This window comes from Rhinopithecus bieti, unplaced genomic scaffold, assembly GCF_001698545.2.
Source record: "Rhinopithecus bieti isolate Rb0 unplaced genomic scaffold, ASM169854v2 scaffold_1014, whole genome shotgun sequence".
NCBI classification, from domain to species: Eukaryota; Metazoa; Chordata; class Mammalia; order Primates; family Cercopithecidae; genus Rhinopithecus; species Rhinopithecus bieti.
The window spans coordinates 4,524,043-4,541,790 of record NW_016803499.1 but is presented as its reverse complement, the minus strand read 5'-3'; the positions used below and the strand labels follow the sequence as shown (position 1 = coordinate 4,541,790).

General features: G+C 51.4%; 1 protein-coding gene across 2 annotated transcripts in view; it reads left to right on the top strand.

Annotated features, from left to right (window-relative positions):
* The window catches only part of SHANK2 (SH3 and multiple ankyrin repeat domains 2), a 667,466-nt gene that overhangs the window by 128,889 nt on the left and 520,829 nt on the right, over window positions 1-17,748 (top strand). For both annotated transcript variants that reach the window (XM_017887194.1, XM_017887185.1), the window contains exon 8: window positions 8,725-8,841. In XM_017887194.1, coding sequence (XP_017742683.1) covers window positions 8,725-8,841 — 117 coding nt within the window. The remainder of the gene's footprint in view (window positions 1-8,724; window positions 8,842-17,748) is intronic.

Below are 17,748 nucleotides of genomic sequence, written 5' to 3'. Positions count from 1 at the left end.
AATCTTGGAAAATACAAAGAAGTATAAAGAAGCAAGTTAAGAAACACCCCAATGCATTCCCACAACCCAAGGAAATCAGGGATCAGATTTGGGGTATTCATTCTGTATTTTTAATTGCTGAAGACTTTTACATCCACCGTGCAACGTCACAGCACGGTGGCCCTGGCCAGAGGGGGTGTGGTCCTAGAGAGGATGCTGCTTGGCGAGGGATCCAGACGCTGTGTTTCCACGTGCTGAACTCTGGTGCCTGCCTGGGGCAGAGCCTGGCTCCCTCCCTCCCTCTCTGAGTTTGACTCAGTATCTTTGAGATGAAGGAATCTCCTCCTCATGCTGTCTGTTGGCCATATTCTGGCCTGGGTGTTATGCAGCCTGGGGTTGCAAACCCACCTCATCGCTCACTGGGTCACCCAGCAAGTGCCCCACCCTCTCTGGGCTTGTGTGCTAATCTCTCAGGCCGGCTGAGTAATAATTTGCAGAACTCTGGAGACAGCTAATGACAGAATTCATGTGAGGCACTTTCTGCAGTGCCCAGCATAGACCAGGTACTCAGTAAATGTCCCCATCATTATTGTCATCATCTGTCCCCACATCATCATCCTCGTTGTCATCATCATGTGGCCACGTCCGACGTCATCATTAGAAGTGATGCATTAGGCTGGTCAGCATTAGAAATAATACATTAGGCTGGGCACAGGGGCTCACACTGTAGTCCCAGCACTTTGGGAGATCGAGGCAGGCAGATCACTTGAGCCTAGGATTCCAAACCAGCCCAGCCAACAGGGCAAAACTTGTCTCTACCAAAAATACAAAAATTAGCGGGGTGTGGTGACACATACCTGTAATCCCGGCTACTTGGGAGGCTGAGGTGGGAGGATCACCTGAACCCGGAGGTGGAGGCTGCAGTGAGTTGAGATCGTGCCACTGCACTCCAGCCTGGATAACCATAATGAGAGCCTGTTTCAGAAGGGGGGGAAAAAACTAAACAATCAGTTGTATTCAGAGAGCGCCGACCACATCTGTTCCCAGACCCTCGTTTGATTTTCCCCCATCGTGCGATGGGTGTGGCATCAGTCTGAATGTTGTTACTGGCTGCTATTTGTTATTTATCACATTTAAATGAAGAGTGTCAGCCTTAAAGAGATAGTTTCGGGCCACAGTGACTTCTCCCCTCCTCCTGCTCCAGGCTGCCCCCTGCCCATCCCTGGCTGCACGCCCTCAGCTCTCGAGCCTCTCTGGGCCCCATGGCAAGGGGACGGGCCCCTGATCCTCCCTGGCCTATGGGAGGTTCTCTACTGGAGCCCCACGTTATGTCGTTCTGGGTCCAAGCATTCTGGTTACCGTCCCGCCAGGGTGGGACTGTGTGCAGCCCGGTGTGAGCTGCATGGTAGAGATGGGAGTCAATGTTTGACTGAAAAGTTAGCATTTAGGGTGGGATGGAGCCACATGGGGTGTGGTCTTCCTTCAGATTGAGGTTTTTCTAGTGTACTGTGGCTCTCACCATGTCCAGGCGCTGAGGTAATCACTGTCCATCTAGGTACTGAGGTGACTGCTGTGTCCAGGCCCCAAGATGACCATTGCCTGGGCGCTGAGATGACCACTGTTCAGGCACCGCAGTGACCACTGTGTCCAAGCCTGGGCTTGGTCACAGAAAGCGCAATGCCAGGTAGCACAGGAAGGACCAGCATGAACAGCGGCCAGGTGGAGAGCCCGGGAGCTCCACAGTGCCAGCCAGGAGTGGCTCATTCTGGCCAGGGGAGGTGGGGGCTGTGTTGGAGCCAGGCTGTGGTGCTGGCAGGTACTGCCACCCTCAGATCTGGGCAGGTGGCATGCACTGACCCCAGTGGGGAGGTGTTGTGAACAGGGTTCTGCCCCTTGGTGCTGGCATGTGCTTGGCAGCCTTGGAACTGTGGCCAAGCCTCACTGTGGGACGTGGGTGCTGACAGGTACTGCACCTTTCCAGGTGAGCACCTCCAGGGTGTGAGAGTCTGGGATCCCTGCCAGGTGGCAGGACCGGAGCATGGGAGCCCCTCCCCTTGTCACTCTGGACCCAGGGCTCAGTGTCTGTCCCTGGGCACGAGTGGCCGAGCCTCTGTGGCCCCGGTGTCTGGAGCCGCAGCAGTGAGCCGTGCTTTCGGGGGATCTGCTCTGAATTGACCTGGGAGGTCAGTTCCATATTCTGAGCCCCTCTTGCCTGGCAAGGTTCTGTTTGAAGGAAGAGAGGCATCCTCTCTCTGAGCCTCCAGAAGGAATGAGGACTGTTGAGTACCCATCTTCCCAGTCAGCCCTGACTCTTCAGGGACGTACGGGGAGCAGAGGAGAGGGGGTGGGTGAAGACCCCGAGACCAGCACCCCACGCTCTGCACTTCGGCAGGTCCTCTGTCTTGCTCTCCTGACATCGGTGACATCTTTAAGAGACTTCATCTTTCCAAAAATCACGTTCTGAGAGCAATGGGCTCCGTGGGGAAGGTGGGCAAGGGCTGTAGCTTTATGTGGGAATGCCAGTCATCTCTCCTTTTCGAATTGAGCATGACGTCCTTTGTCTGTGATCATTTCAGGCTGAACAGCACACATTAGTAGACCCAAAGAGATTGTGTTCGCTGCATAGGGCTGCCGCCGCAAAGTTCCTCAAACAGTAGACATCATCTCACAGTTCTGGAGGGTGGAGTCCGAGATGAAGGTGTCGAGGGCTGATTCCTCCTGAGGCCTCTCTCCTTGGCTGGCAGACACTGCCTTTTCCCTGCGTCCTCACAGGGTCATCCCCCTGTGTGTCTGTGTCCCCAGCTCCTCTTCTTATATGGATACCAGGCAGAAGGGATTAGGGTCCCCCTAATGGCCTCATTTTAACTTAATCACCTCTCGAAAGACACTCTTCACATACAGCCCCATGCGGAGGTGCTGGTGGTGGGGACTCCAACGGATGAATGCTGTAGGGATGCAGTCCAGCCCGCAACACCAACAAAACCGAACTAGCCACTTGTGGTTTGCATCACAGCCCGTCCACTGCCTGCATTCCTGCGTTCATTCAGGTGCCTTGGCCTCCTTGACTGCTGGGCCAGAAGGAAGACCAGAGCCAGCCTTTGAAAACCGTGGTATGCGGGGCCACGGAGCAGCCAGTGGCTCAGGCCAGGCGAGGGGGTTTGCCTGTGTTTGGACAAGACGTTGTTTCTCTACTGATGGGCAGCGCACTTCCTGACCCAGTGAGAGCTGAAATGATGTGACTCTTGGTTGTGTAGGCTGTGGTGTCTCCACCTCATGTTACAAGGCATATGCTTTGGGAGAAATGCCTAAGTGTGGTTGAGAATAATTCTGTTTGGGGCACAGAGCCAAGCAGCAGTGGTAGGGGGTTCGTCTCAGCCGACCTGTGCTGCTTCCCTGCAGAGAGAGCAATGACCTCCCCGCTGCTCCGGTTGCCGTGCTGGGCATTGTACAACCCCAGGTGGCGCCGTTCCACTTGCTCTAGTTTGAGGTCCTGTAGATGTATCACCGGTGTCCAGCAGGTGGCAGTAAAGGGCTTGAAGGAAGGCGCACCCTTTCTTCTCATTCACACCAAGTCTTGTGGTTGCACAGGGGCGGGTGGGACGCCAGGCATCGCTGGGCAAACAGTCTCGAGGGGAGCCATCTCCAGGTGCCCCTGCCCAGGTCTCATCAGGAGATTCAGAGGCAGCAGACGTGGGTGGAGCCTCCCACACATGCATTTTCCGAAAAGTGCCTCAGGAGAGTGGGTACGGGGAGCGGGTGTCAAGGGCAGTGTTTTGCCTTTCATTCCGTTACTCTCCACCCTCCTATCACCCTCTCAGCTGTCTCTCAACAGCCAGAGACCAGACACCCTTTTCAAAATAAGAAAAGGGGATTAGTGTTGCTTCTCTTGGGGGAGGATGAATTCCTTCCTTTAACGCTTTGGTAGCTTTCAGTATCTTTGTGTCAAGCGGGTGCCCTCCCTCTCCCCTCGCCCTCGCCCTCCTCCCTCCTCCCTCCCCCCTCCCTCCCTCACCTCCCTTCCTTCGCTTCGCTTCCTTCCTTAGTTTAATTCGTATTGTATTTTTGAGACAGTCAGTCTCGCTCTGGCGCCCAGGCTGGGAGTGCAGGTGCACAATCTCGGCCTCACTGCAAGCTCCAGCTCCTGGCTCATTGCCATTCTCCTCCTGCCTCAGCCTCCCAAGTAGCTGGGATGACAGGCACCCACCACCATACCTGGCTAATTTTTTGTATTTTTTAGTAGAGATGGGGTTTCACCGTGTTAGCCAGGGTAGTCTCAATCTCCTGACCTCGTGATCCACCCATCTCGGCCTCCCAAAGTGCTGGGATTACAGGCGTGACCCACCACGCCTGGCCGATTCTTTATTTTTTTATTTATGAGACGGAGTCTTGCTCTGTCGCCCAGGCTGGAGTGCAGTGGCACCATCTCAGCTCACTGCAACCTCCACCTTCTGGGTTTACGCCATTCTCCTGCCTCAGCCTCCTGAGTAGCAGGGATTACAGGCACCCACCACCATGCCTGGCTAGTTTTTTGTGTTTTTGGTAGAGACGGGGTTTCACCGTGTTAGCCAGGATGGTCTCAATCTCCTGACCTCATGATCCACCCATACTGGCCTCCCAAAGTGCTGGGATTACAGGCATGACCCACTGCGCCCGGCCTATTACTTTCTTTTTAAAATTGTAAATGATTATTTCCATTTCTAGCTTATAGAAGAGTTGCAAGAATAGTACAAGGAACTCCCCTATGCCCTCCATGCGGAGAGCACGTTTGAGTGGCGCTGGTGTTGCAGTAACATCCCTGATAGAAGAGGATCCAGCCTGGGACCCTGCATGGAGCCTTTCCATCTGGGAGACTTCCTCTGGCTTCCCTTAATTCCCATGGCTGTGACCGTTTTGAAGATTTTGGGGTGGTCATTTTGTTGGGTTTGCTTGGTGTTTGCTTGTGATGGGATCCAGCGTGTGCATTTAGCAGGAATGCCTTAGAAAGGATGCTGTGCTGTCAGCATCACGTTCTCACAGGGACACATGGGGACCATCCATCTGGTGCTCACTGTGAAGGTCACGCTGACCACCTGGTCAGGTGGGGTCTGCTGGGTTTCTCCTCTTTTGATGCAGGGCAAGCGAGACCCAAAAAGGGGGCTTAGCCCGGGAGGACTCTTGGCTTCACCCAGCAAAGAATTCAAGGGCAGGATGGCGATGTTGGCAACCTTTATTGAAGCAGCTGTGAACAGCAGCAGAGAGACTGCTCCTTGCAGAGCAGGACTGCCCCAGAGGCGGTGTGCCCAGAGCAGCAGCTCAGAGGCCATGCTGCACTCACATTTATACCCACTTTTAATTACATGCAAATTATGGGGCAGGTTCTGCAGGAATTGCCAGGAAAAGGGTGGTAACTTCCAAATCATCAGGCCATTGCCAGGGAAGGGGGTGGTAACGTCTGGGTGTTGCCATGGCAACCATAAACTGATGTGGCACACGGATGGGCATGTCTTATGGAAAGCTGCTTCTGCCCCGCCCTGTGTTGGCTAGTCCTCAGTTTGGTCCGGTGTCTGAGTCCCACTTCCAGAGTCGAGTCCCACCTCCTGCCTTATTTTGCTCCTTTGTAATTAATAGATCTTTTTTGGTGATCTTTGAGGCTATGCAAAAATCTGTTTTCTCATACCCCTTTCACCTGACAGTTTTGGCATCCATTATTTCTCTTTATTCAGGAGGTAATAATCCATTATTATTATCCCAGTTTTAGCTGGTGGGTGTCCCTCAGGATGGCTCCTGTGTCCTCGGGACACAGCCACATTGATTTTTTTTTTTTTTTTTTACCATTTTCTTCATTTCTGGCACAACAAGGTATTTCAGGCTCACCTTGCTCTTTTCCTGCCTCAGGAATCAGCTGTTTCTCCAAGGAGCCTGGTTCTTTTTAGTGTGGAGTGGTATTTAGAAGCCAAGGTGCAGGTGCTTGGGGTGCTGATGGCTGCTGGGCTGTTCCTGTCCCCCACCCTCTCAGTAGGCAGAGTTAGGGATGGGTAGACACGTGGGCATCCACATTTTAATTTTTATCAGTCTGTATGTTAAAAATTGTGAGTTTCTACTGATACTCCCGTTCCAAGCCAACACCACAAGGCATGTTCTCGTTTTCTCCTGTAGTGTATTTGTAACTTCCTTCTTTGACAGTGAGAGCCCAGCTCCCATTCCCCTTCTTGAATGTCCTTGTGTGTGCAGAGTCCTGCGTGCAGCCATCTGTGGACCCGTCTGCCCACTATCTGGCTTGGATCCCCCTCACCCCCTTGCATGGCAGCTGCATCTTCCTTAGCAGGCGCGAGCTGTGTGCCTCAACCACCAGGGGTTAAAACAGAAAGAAGAGACTAGCTGAAATGATGCTTGAAAAAAAAAAATTACTGCTAGTGCTAAGACTGTGGAATTCTGGGTGACTTTTGGTTTTTGTTCAGCACTTTTCTGTATTTCCCGGGTTTGTGTGTTATAAAACAATGGACGTGGGAAAAGTGGAAAATGGAAGCATGCTCTTGGGAATACGCCTACGAGACGTCCGCCCGGAGTCAGCGGCTCCTTTTTCATCTCTTCCCGTTGAGCCTATTTTGACCTTGCGAGGAAAGAGTGCTCTGGCACCATCTGACTGATGGAACTTACAAGCTCATAAATTCAGATTAACTGGGGGAAGGGGAATAATGAGTGTGGATTAATTGTTCAGTGTCTTTATGCTAACATTAGTTGTCTTTATTGACCACAGAGCAATTAAATTAAGCTGTAACAAAGTGTTGCCTCCCAGAAGTCCTTTGGGGAGTGCGAAATAGCCAGGGATTCTTCAGTTTCAGGAACACAAATCCCAATGCAAATAGGTGGGTGAGGGGAGGGAGTTATGCCTGATTGTTATGTCCCTGAAATTCCAGGGTCAGTTGTAGCTTAGAGGGGCTCAGACAGTGTCATCTTGGCTTTGTGCGTGTCTCTTCCTGCCTCCTCTCTTTCTCTCTCTTTCTTTCCTTTCTTCCTCTCCCTGCCCGTCACACTTCCCTTCTGTGTTGAGGGTTCCAGCAGCTCCAGGGCTCTGTCACTTTCCTGCTCCCCACTCTGGAAGAAAGAAAGAACTTTTCCCCCAGTAGTTCTGATGAATGTTCTAGCTTGGGACATGGCAGCTTCTGAGGTCACATGGGCGTCCCTTACTGTGCCTGGGGAGATGGAACCTGATGGCTCCTGCCTGTGTCCTGTGCCTCCGCAGGAGCAGGGTGGGGAGGACTTCCCCAGACCTCTGAGAGTGGAGCTGGGTAGTCCCCAAAGGCAAACGCAGGTGCAGTTCCCAGAAGAAGAGGCTGTGGGGCCGGGCAGGTGACAGCAACGAGATCTGCAACAGGGATCTACTTTATAAATTAATGAGATTTGTGGGAGGCACAGCAATGGTAAATGGAAATTTCTTGTGTCTGTGTGTGTGTGTGTGTGTTTAACAGCTCATCCAATTAATAGTTTCAATATCCTCCCTGTCATCTTTCCTCATCTTGCTGAGGTATAGTTCTTTCTCGTGGACCCTGAGAAGGTGAAATTCACCTCTGTCTCAATTAGCAGTAGAGCAGGATTCATGAGAACCCCTTCCTGGGCTACCACGGCACCTACTGCTCTCAACACCCCTCGGCTGCCTGCCCTTGGCGGGGCTCACCTCTTTCCCTCCCAACCCTGGGGGTGAGACGTGTTAGGTCAGGACCCACTTTTCTCCAGGTCCAAGGTTGTGGCCACAATGTCGAGCAGTGTGTGGCTGGACAGAGGGCCCTCGTCACCTGCATGGGGACCTCCCTGGCCCCTGTGAGCTTGGGTGGGGAGGGGCTGCGCTGGTTTACCAAGTACTGACTCAGTGCCCGGCCTTGTGTGAGGCCCTGTGGAGTTCTTTGTCCCATGGGATTCTCATCTGAACCCAGCGAGGGTTGAGGGTTGTTCCTGCCTATAGATGAGAATGCACGTAGGTGCTGAGGCGAAAGTTCTGACAAATGGTTCAGGCCTGGGTCTGTTTGACCCCCGGGCCCTGATGGTTCACAAGCCACACATGTTGTAGTTCTCAGAGAGAAGTTGGTCATACTGCAGGGCCGCCCTACCCCTACGTCCTGCAACTTACTTAGGAGCTGGGCTGCATTAAAGCCATCGTGGGGCTGTCCATCGCACGTAGAAGGACAGGGCTCCCTCCTGTGGATACAACACAGGGAAGAGGCTGCGAAGGCCTCTCCTGGCCATCTCGTGCAGCCTCCCTGGAAGGGGGAGCTTGGGTAACTGAGGCCGGGGCTGAGCCTTCTGGTTTGCATCTCATGGAGCTGGGCACTGAGGTTGGAAGAAAGACGTCCTGCACCTCTGGGCTCTAGGCCCCTGGATCAGGATGGAAGGAACTTTGGGGCTCCTTCCCAGACCCTCTGTCTCACAACTGAGCACCAGTCCCCAATCCTGCCATGAAGGTCATTCTCCCCGATCCACAGCCAGGGGTCTAGTGGTGCTTGCTGACGTCTTTGGAGCCCTTGCCCAGGTGGTGGGTGGGGGGTTGGGGTCCACACAGGCCCTGCCCTGCCTTGGGGTTCTGGTGGAGCTCCAACCCAACAACCAATAGGTAACATCTGAAAAATTGTAACCCATAGTACTCAGCCTATGAGGAACTGGGGGAAGGACCTGTGCATTAAAGGATACGCCGAGTGGCTGGTGTACTTTGTGTGTGCGTGCGGCTGTCATGGCGGAGGGTTCCTGATTTACAGCCTGGGTTCTATGTTTCAGGCCTGCAGGTATGGGCACGTGCAGCACCTGGAGCACCTGCTGTTCTACGGGGCAGACATGAGTGCCCAGAACGCCTCGGGGAACACGGCCTTGCACATCTGTGCCCTCTACAACCAGGTGAGTGCTGAGCATGCCTAAAGGAAATAATGTGGACAGAGGTCCATTTCCAAAACATAGTGCCTTAGATTGGCTTAGGTCAGCAAACTACAAAAGAAACGAAATATACTAAGCCCCTGCTTGAATAGCCAATGCCTGCTTGTCAGCCTCTGCCCCTTAGTTGCCCTCACCCAAACCAAAAAAGTTTAAGATGAAAGTTTATTAGCCTGCAAAATAGCTCGCTTTGTTTGTTCTTACCAGCCTGCCCAGCTACATGGGTCATGAGTCAAATACTTAAAAAGCCCCTAAGCTAACTAAAATTGCAACACATTGTGGGCTGCAACAAAATGCAGCAAAGCAGTCCTTAAAAAAAACGCCCAAAACTCCAACCCAAAAACCAGTAGGCAACATCTGGAAAAATCATAACCCATAGTACTCAGCCTATGAGGAACTGGGGGAGGGACCTGTGCACTGAGGGATACACTGCTTGTTGAAACGGTGCTGGGTGTGCCTGCCCATCAGACACCTGATCTTACAAGACCATCATTAAGAGTCTCACTTTTGCTGTTCTCCAGGTCTCTAAGTCCATTCTTTGGGTTTAAATGGGTAAGTTTGTTTCTCATATGCACCCCAGCCAGCCCTAATCCTGTGGGGCACTGGGAAGGCCTTGAAAGGGGCATCTCAGGTCATCTTCACCTGTTGCCTCGGTGGGAACTGTTACCCTGTTGTAGAAGGGAGGAAACAGAGCCCCAGGAAAGCAAGGTGAGCATCGCGCTCGCACAGCTGGTGCCAGAACTGGGCGCAGGACTCAGGTCTGGTCAGTGCCGTGCCTCCACACCGTCCATGCTCCAGAAGATGCGCAAGGAGCCAGGCTGTCTTGTTCACCCTCCGTAGCTGGGATGCAAACTCTGTTCAGTTCTGGAGTCGGCCATCTACTGTGTCAGCAGGTCTCTATGCGGAACATGGAGAGGGGCAGATCAGAGTCATGAGATGGGGCAGGACGTGGCAGACAAAGCCTTAGGATAGTTCTAGTATCCCCACCAGGCATGCGTGGTACCATCACATGACAAAAGCAGGCCTTCCGGGCAGTTGCAGCAGCTCATACCTGTAATCCCAGTGCTTTGGGAGGCCGAGGGGAGGTGGATTACTTGATCTAGTTTGAGACTAGCCTGGGCAACATGGTAAGACCCCATCTCTACAAAAAATTTAAAAATTAGCCGGGTATGGTGGCTGTGGTCTCACCTACTGAGGAGACTGAGGTGGGAAGATCACTTGAGCCTGGGGATTTAAAGCTACAGCAAGCCAAGATCATGCCACTGCACTCCAGCCTAGGTGACAGAGCGAAACCCTGTCTCCAAAATAAAAATTTAAAAAGCAAGCCTGGCCAGGCGTAGTGACTCACTCCTGTAAGCCCAGCAATTTGGGAGGCCAAGGCAGGCAGATTGCTTGAGGTCAGAGTTCAAGACCAGCCTGGCCAACATGGTGAAACCCCGTCTCTATTGAAAATACAAAAATTAGCTGGGTGTGGTGGCGTGGGCCTGTAATCCCAGCTACTCGGGAGGCTGAGGCAAGAGAATTGCTTGAACCCGGGAGGTGGAGGTTGCAGTGAACTGAGATACCGCCATTGCACTCCATCCTGGGTGACAGAACGAGACCCCATCACAAAAAAAAAAAAAGCCTTCCACCACTCCATGGGACAGATATGCCCCAATGTGCCTTTTCATTCAGTGGTAAAATACACATAACCAAAGTATGCCATTTTAACCACTTTTAAGTATGCAATTCAGTGGCATTAAGTCCATTTACATGGCTGTGCAACTGCCCACCATTCATCTCCAGAACTCTCTTAATCTTGCAAAATTGAAACTCTGTCCCCATCAAACAGTAACTCCCCACTCTCCTCAGCCTCTGGCAACCCCCATTCTACTTTCTGTGCCTATAAATTTTCCTGTGGTTGATATGAGTAGAAGTGTAAAGTGTTTGTGCTTTGGTGACTGGCTTATTTCACTGAGTGCAATGTTTTTGAGGTTTGTCCATGCTGTAGCCTGTGTCAGAATTTTGGCCCTTTTAAGCTGAATAATATTTTAAGCTAAATAATACTCCATTGTGTGGATCGTGTGCGTGGATATCTGTCAAGGGACACTCGGGTGGTTTCTACCTTTTGGGTGTCATGGATAATGCCACTGTGAGCATAGATGTGCAAGTATTTGTTCAAGGCCCGGTTTTCATTTCTTTCGGGGAAAAATACCCACAAGTGGAACCTTGATGTGAAAAAGCAAATCATCTTCACACTCTTCCCTGTAAGAACAAGTGTGAGAGCCGAGGATAGCAGGACATGAATGTGTGTGGGAAACACTGAAGGCTCCGGGATGTGAGCCCTGCCCTCTGGGAGGCTGAATCCCAAATGACAAGGCCAAGTGACACCCCGCCCAGTGTGTGCACCGTGGCCTCATGGGGAGGTGAAGCAGCGGGGTGGGGGGGCCCTGCTGGTCCTGCAGGAGGGGGGAGCCATGGGGGGTTAAGCAGTGGGGGCGGCCTGTGGAGTGGAGCTGGTGAGAAGGGGCCCTGGGCTCACAGGGCATGGGGGCGTGCAGGCACTGCTTTAGGGGGACTGGGGGCTGTTTCTCTGTTTCCTTGGTGCTCAAAGTCAGGTTAATTATTGGACATCACTATTGAAGGACATCGCTGTCCCTGCCTTCTCTTTTCTGTTTCTCTGATTTCAAGGAACTTCAAATCTGGAGGTGTCGAGATATGGGTGCTACACTAAGCGGCAGAGCAGTGTGGGGTGGGAGGGGATGTGGCTCTTCGTCCTGGAGGAACAGAGGGAGATCTCAGAGGAGGAACTCTGCTGGATGCCCAGGGCTGTTTGTGCTGGGGTCCATCCTCTGCAGGCTGTCGGCATTCTTCCCATCCCAAAGCAGTGCTCCCATCCTGTTGGCTCGCAGTGGCCTCCAGGGTGAAATCTCAAGCCTCATCCTTTACCTAAGCCGTTCCCCAGCCCTTCCATGGCTAGTCACCAGCCCAGGCCCCTCCAGCCACTCTCCTGGAGTCCCACTTTGCTTCTAGCTGTTCAGTCTTCCTGGATTCTTTGCCCTGGAAAACTCCTATGCATCCTTCAAGACCCCATTCAGACTTCCTGCCCCTGAGTCAAGCCTTCTGCTAATGACTCCCTCACACAGTTGTGTATTTTTCTCTGCAGCCCTTTGCAAGACATAGCCAGGGCAAAATGTCCAGGACCAGGCAGTTATTGTGCCTTCCTTGTTTTCTCTGCTGATGCTCCCTTCCCCTTGGGTCTACCTGAGAGGAAGCACGTGTGGATACCATCAGAGGCATAAGCCACCGTCTTTCATACCTGGCACAAGAGAACAGACAGGCTGGCTGTGGTTGGGTAGCATTTCAGCTGAGCTGTGAGCAGTGTTTCGCAGAGCTGCTCTGCTGGCTTCCCCCTCAAGGAAAGCACATTGATGTGGTTTGCATGCAGCTGTGTCCCTAGGTATGCCACGACGTGTGGATGCTGAAATGTCTGTGTGAGTGTGGAGATTCGTTACTCAGCTGCATTAGAAAAACATCATGAGGCTTGGTTGTGGTTGGTAAACACATCTGCACCAACATCTGCTTCCTAATTACTGCTTTGGATGGGAAAAACATTCCTTAATTTTCCCCAGTAGATTGCAAGCACATTTGATCTTGAAAACTCCAGAAAAGCCTGTTTTTTTGTCACTTCAAATAATTGTGGACAAGACGGTATTTGAAAGTGTTGATGTTTCTTTCTGATTAGAAAAGGTTAACACATTTTGATGATCTGTATTGAGCTTGACGCGGTATCACACCACACTCCATATGCCCCATATCTCTCCTATGCCTCAGCTGCCGGCTCCAGGAGGGTCCCAAGCTGGCCGGGGCTCTCAGGACATCCTCTACCCACCTTGGGCCACAGGTTAGCACAGGAGCCAGCTGCTTTTGCTATAAAGAGCCGGTTGGGGAATATTTTAGGCTTTGCGTGTTGCATGGACTCTGTCGTAATGATTCAACTGCCACTGTAGTGCAAAAGCAGCCATAGACAGTATGTAAATCAGAGTGTAGCCGTGTTCCAATAAAACTTTATTTACAAAACAGGGAGTGGACCAATTTGGCCTGCAGGCCATCCTTTGCTAAGCCTTGGAATGAAAGGCTGCATCTGCTCCTCTCCCCCACCTGTCTTATTGATGGATCCCACTCCCCAGGACTGAGTGGCTTCTGCAGCCAGGAAGCCACTGGAGGTAGTGTGGAGAGCTGTCCCCTTCCGGGGGGACAGCTCTTCCAACTCCCGCTTGTGTGCCCCCTCTTCGGTCTGGGTAGAAATGCCTTAGCTGGCGCCCTTGGTTTTGATTCCTGGCCTTGCCTTAGCCTCCAAGAGCCAATGGGTAGGGTCATGGGCTCTGGGCTGGTTGGCCCCTTGATCTCTGGCTACAATGTCAGTTGGAATGTCTGCGAGTGGTCTAGGATCCAGCTTTGTGTATCCCTCATACTCCTCCTTAGGGTTCTAGGGTGTCTTTAGTCTCCTCCCTCATGCCCTCCCCAAACTCTTTGGAGTGTCCTACTGATCCAGTTAAAGAAGCTGGTCCAAACCACCTCTCGTGTGATGCCAAGAGAGGCACAGCTTCATGTCTGCGTCTTCCAGTAAGTGCCAGTGACTGGGAGGAATGCAGAACCCCTACCTTTGTCCTGCAGATACTGCGTGTTGTACTTGACCCAAAGCTGCTTTCCTTCCTGAGTCACCAGCTGAACACCTTGCTATACTCACTCCCCCTTGTCTACACATGTGTGAGACATGTGATTGCATTAGAGCAGATACTCATGCAGGCAGCAGAAACCACTCTTGCAACTTTAAGCAGGAAGGGTGCCATACAGTGCGCACATACACAGGACATGCAGGGAGTAGTGTTGAACAATAGACTGTTCGGGGTGGGACACAGGTGCCTTTGAATCAAGACAGGATTCAAGGAAAGGAGTCAGGAGGCAGCCCTGAGAAAGTGGAACAGTAATTCAAAGAGGCATGGTGGTCTGGGTTTCATCTAGGCTAGCCCATTGCCTTGCCTTGCTATGCTGTCCTGGACAACCTATTGTCTCTCTAGGGCCCTGAATTTCCTCATTTATAATGTGGGGATAATTATACCGAATTCACAGGGTTGCTAAGAGGCTAAAAATAGAAAACAAATATATGGTAATATGGTATTCCTGGAACATAATAGATGCTCAGTAAGTAGTGGCTGTAATGATAGCAGTGGTGTTGGTGGTGATGGTGAAGGTGGTGATGCTGCTGCTGCTGATAGTGGTGATGGTCGTCATGAAGCTGGTGATGGTGGTGGTGGTGCTGATGATGGTGATGATGAAGGTGGTGATGGTGAGGCTGATGGTGATGATGAAGGTATTGATGATGAAGGCGGTGATGGTGGTGGTGGCAATGATGAAAGTGGTGATGATGGCGGTGGCTGATAGTGATGATGGTGAAGGTGAAGATGGTGATGGTGCTGATGGTGGTGGTGATGGTGATGGTAACCATAGGTGGTGGTGATGGTGATGGTAACCATAGGTAGTGGTGATGGTGACGGTAACTGTGGTGATGGTGATGGTGGTGGTTGATGGTGGTGGTGATGGTGATGGTAATCATGGTGATGGTGATGGTAGTCATGGTGACAGTAATGGTGATGATGGTGGTGGTTGATAGTGATGGTGATGATGGTGGTGATGGTGGTCATGGTGATAGTGATGGTAGTCATGGTGATGGTGATGATGGTGGTGGTTGATATGATGGTGATGGTGGTGGTTGATGGTGGTGGTGATGGTGATAGTAATCATGGTGATGGTGATGATGGTGGTCATGGCGACAGTAATGGTGATGATGGTGGTGGTTGATAGTGATGGTGCTGATGATGGCTGACCATGAGCATGGTCATGGTGATGGTGACGGCAACGCAGCAGAATAAATGAGGTTTCTAGCTGAGCTGTAACTTCCACATTGGAATTACCCAAAGAACCTGTGAATATTACAGATGCCAGCCCATAACCCAGAATCCCAGTGATGCTGAGGAATCTGCAGAGCAGCAGCTGGCTCCACTCTGAGACAGGACCAGCACACCAGACTCCATGCCCATTAAGGTCTCTTTCCATTCTGCCTTCACAGAGCATGACCCAAGTCACTGTGGCATCTAATGGTGGCTTGACAGGCCTTCTCCCTGAACATGGCCTGTGGTCACCAAATACACAGTCATGGTTGCAGTGTTCCCTTGTGGAGCTGGGGAACTTGTCAAGCAAAGGCATTTTATTTGCCTTCCCTAGATTTTCAGATTCTTCCAGTTACTTTGGATGAGTCTTATAGCCCTTGAGCTTTTCTGCTACAGACACTGGGGGTCAGGGTGCAGTCTTCTGTTGTCTAGGACTGTGCCAAGCATTGCTGGGCATTTAGGATTCAGTTTCTGGGCACTAAACAGCAGGAGTGTTCGTCACTCAGTTTGTCATTGAGACTACTTGTGTACATCACCCCCTCCCTCTTTCTACTTGTAGATTAAGTCATGGTACTAATGATGATGGCAGTGCTAATGGTAATGATAGTGACGGTGATCATGTTGATGGTGAGTGATGGCAGGTGATGGTGATGATGATGGTGGTGATGGTGATGGTGATGGTTGTGATGATGATGGTGATGGTTGTGATGATGATGGTGATGGTTGTGATGATGCTGGTGATGATGTGGATGGTGATGGTGGTGGCGGTGAGGATGGTGGTGACAGTGATGATGGTCATACTGATGGCGAGTGATGCAGGTGATGGTGATGATGCTGGTGATATTGATGGTGATAGTGGTAGTGGTGGTGGTGATGATGGTGGTGATGGTGATAGTGACAGTGGTCATACTGATGGTGAGTGATGGTGGTAGTTGTGATGATGATGATAGTGGTAGTGGTAATGATGATGGTGATGGGATGATGATTGTGATGATGGTGGTGATGGTGATGATGGTTGTGATGATGATGGTGATGGTTGTGATGATGCTGGTGATGATGTGGATGGTGATGATGGTGGTGGTGGTGAGAATGCTGGTGAGGACGGTGGTTACAGTGATAATGATGATGGTCATACTGATGGTGAATGATGCAGGTGATAGTGATGATTGTGATGGTGATGGTGATGGTGGTGATGCTGGTGATATTGATGGTGATAGTAGTAGTGGTGGTGATGGTGGAGATGGTGATAGTGACAGTGGTCATATTGATGGTGAGTGATGGTGGTAGTGGTGATGATGATGGTGATAGTGGTAGTGGTGATGGTGGCGATGGTGATAGTGACGATGGTCTTATTGATGGTGATTGATGCAGGTGTTGGTGATGACGATGAGGACAGTGACGATGACGATGATGGTGATGCTGCTATTGACGATATTCCCATAACAAACTTCTCCTTATTAAATCTAAAAGCACCCAGGTGTATGGATTGTTACATGTGCTTTATCAGTTTTAGGCAGGCCTTACTACCTCCACACTTGTAATAAAATACACTATGATCAGAATATTCTCTCTTCTTTTATGAAATCACCTAATTAGGGCTTTGATTGTAAGTATCAAATTGTGTCTAATCTGTCAACCCTTCACCTCCTCCTGGCTTTTGAAGAGCTCCAGAGGGAGGGGAGCAGCCTGGGGTTCATTTTTCTGCCCTGGATGACGAAAGCGCGAAGCAGGTTTTAAATATCAAAGGTTACTGGGCTAAGCCAATTTGTCTGGGAGGTAAAAATAATAAAATAAAAAACAACCTGCCTCTATTTGATACCAGTGCAAGCCAGAGTAGGAAGACGTCGTGTTTCCTGCTTGCATCTCTGCCCTTGCTGGTGTCCCGCAGAGCACCTGTCCACTCTGTCGCGATGGCCCCTGGCCCCTGAGCACTGGGCATTGCGGGCGTGGGTCTCGCTGAGTGGAGATGGCGTCCACACACCCTTTCCTTCACCTGCCCCAGCTCCGGTGGGTGGCTTGGTTGGCTTTCCTTTTATACAGGTCAGAAGATTCAGGAGTGGTCAAAGTCCGCTCTGTTAGTAGACGGGGAAGCCAGGCTTCCAACCCACCCCTTGTGGATGCATTCCCATAACCCACTGACTGGGGAAGGGGCCTTTACTGGGCATGGGTCAGGCAGAAGCACCCATGCCCATGGCAGTGAGGGGTATACTCATGCTTACCCTGGCCCTTACTTAGAGGCACAGCTCTTCAAGGGGAGGGCTGGTCTGAGGGACCAGGTTCCAGCCCTGCCGCGATGACACCAGCGTCCCAGCCACTTCCCCGTTTTACTTATGCAGACATCTTAGTTATTTTTACATTTATGACTGCCCAAACAGCCTTATTTCAAAAGATAATTTAACCTGAAAACAAACTCCTGACTTACAGTTTGGAGTGTGCAGTAATTTGTGTCTGTGACATTTAAGTGAAGACAGCCTCAGTGCCGTTGAAAGGAAATGGCTTGACGGGTCCTGGAGCTTCCGAGTTAACATCCTGGTTGCAACGTTGTCTGTTTCTGTGGGCACATCTGCCACCAGTGTTTCTGCTTTTGACCTCTGCCTTCTCTTACTTCATGCCCATTTGTTTATGAAGACACTCCACCCACTTCTGTCTCCAGAAGCTCCCTTGGCTTCACAGACCCCTCCGCCCACCTTCCCTGCTCACTGCACATCTCCTTGGGAGAGTTCTGTACCTCCCCCTCCAACTTCCACACTCACTGCTCATCTCCCTGGGGGAGTTCTGCACCCACCCCCAACTTCCCCACTCACTGTATATCTTCCTGGGAGAGTTCTGCACCCACCCCCCCGCAACTTCCCCACTCACCGTATATCTTCCTGGGAGAGTTCTGCACCCCCCCCCCCGCAACTTCCCCACTCACTGTATATCTTCCTGGGAGAGTTCTGCACCC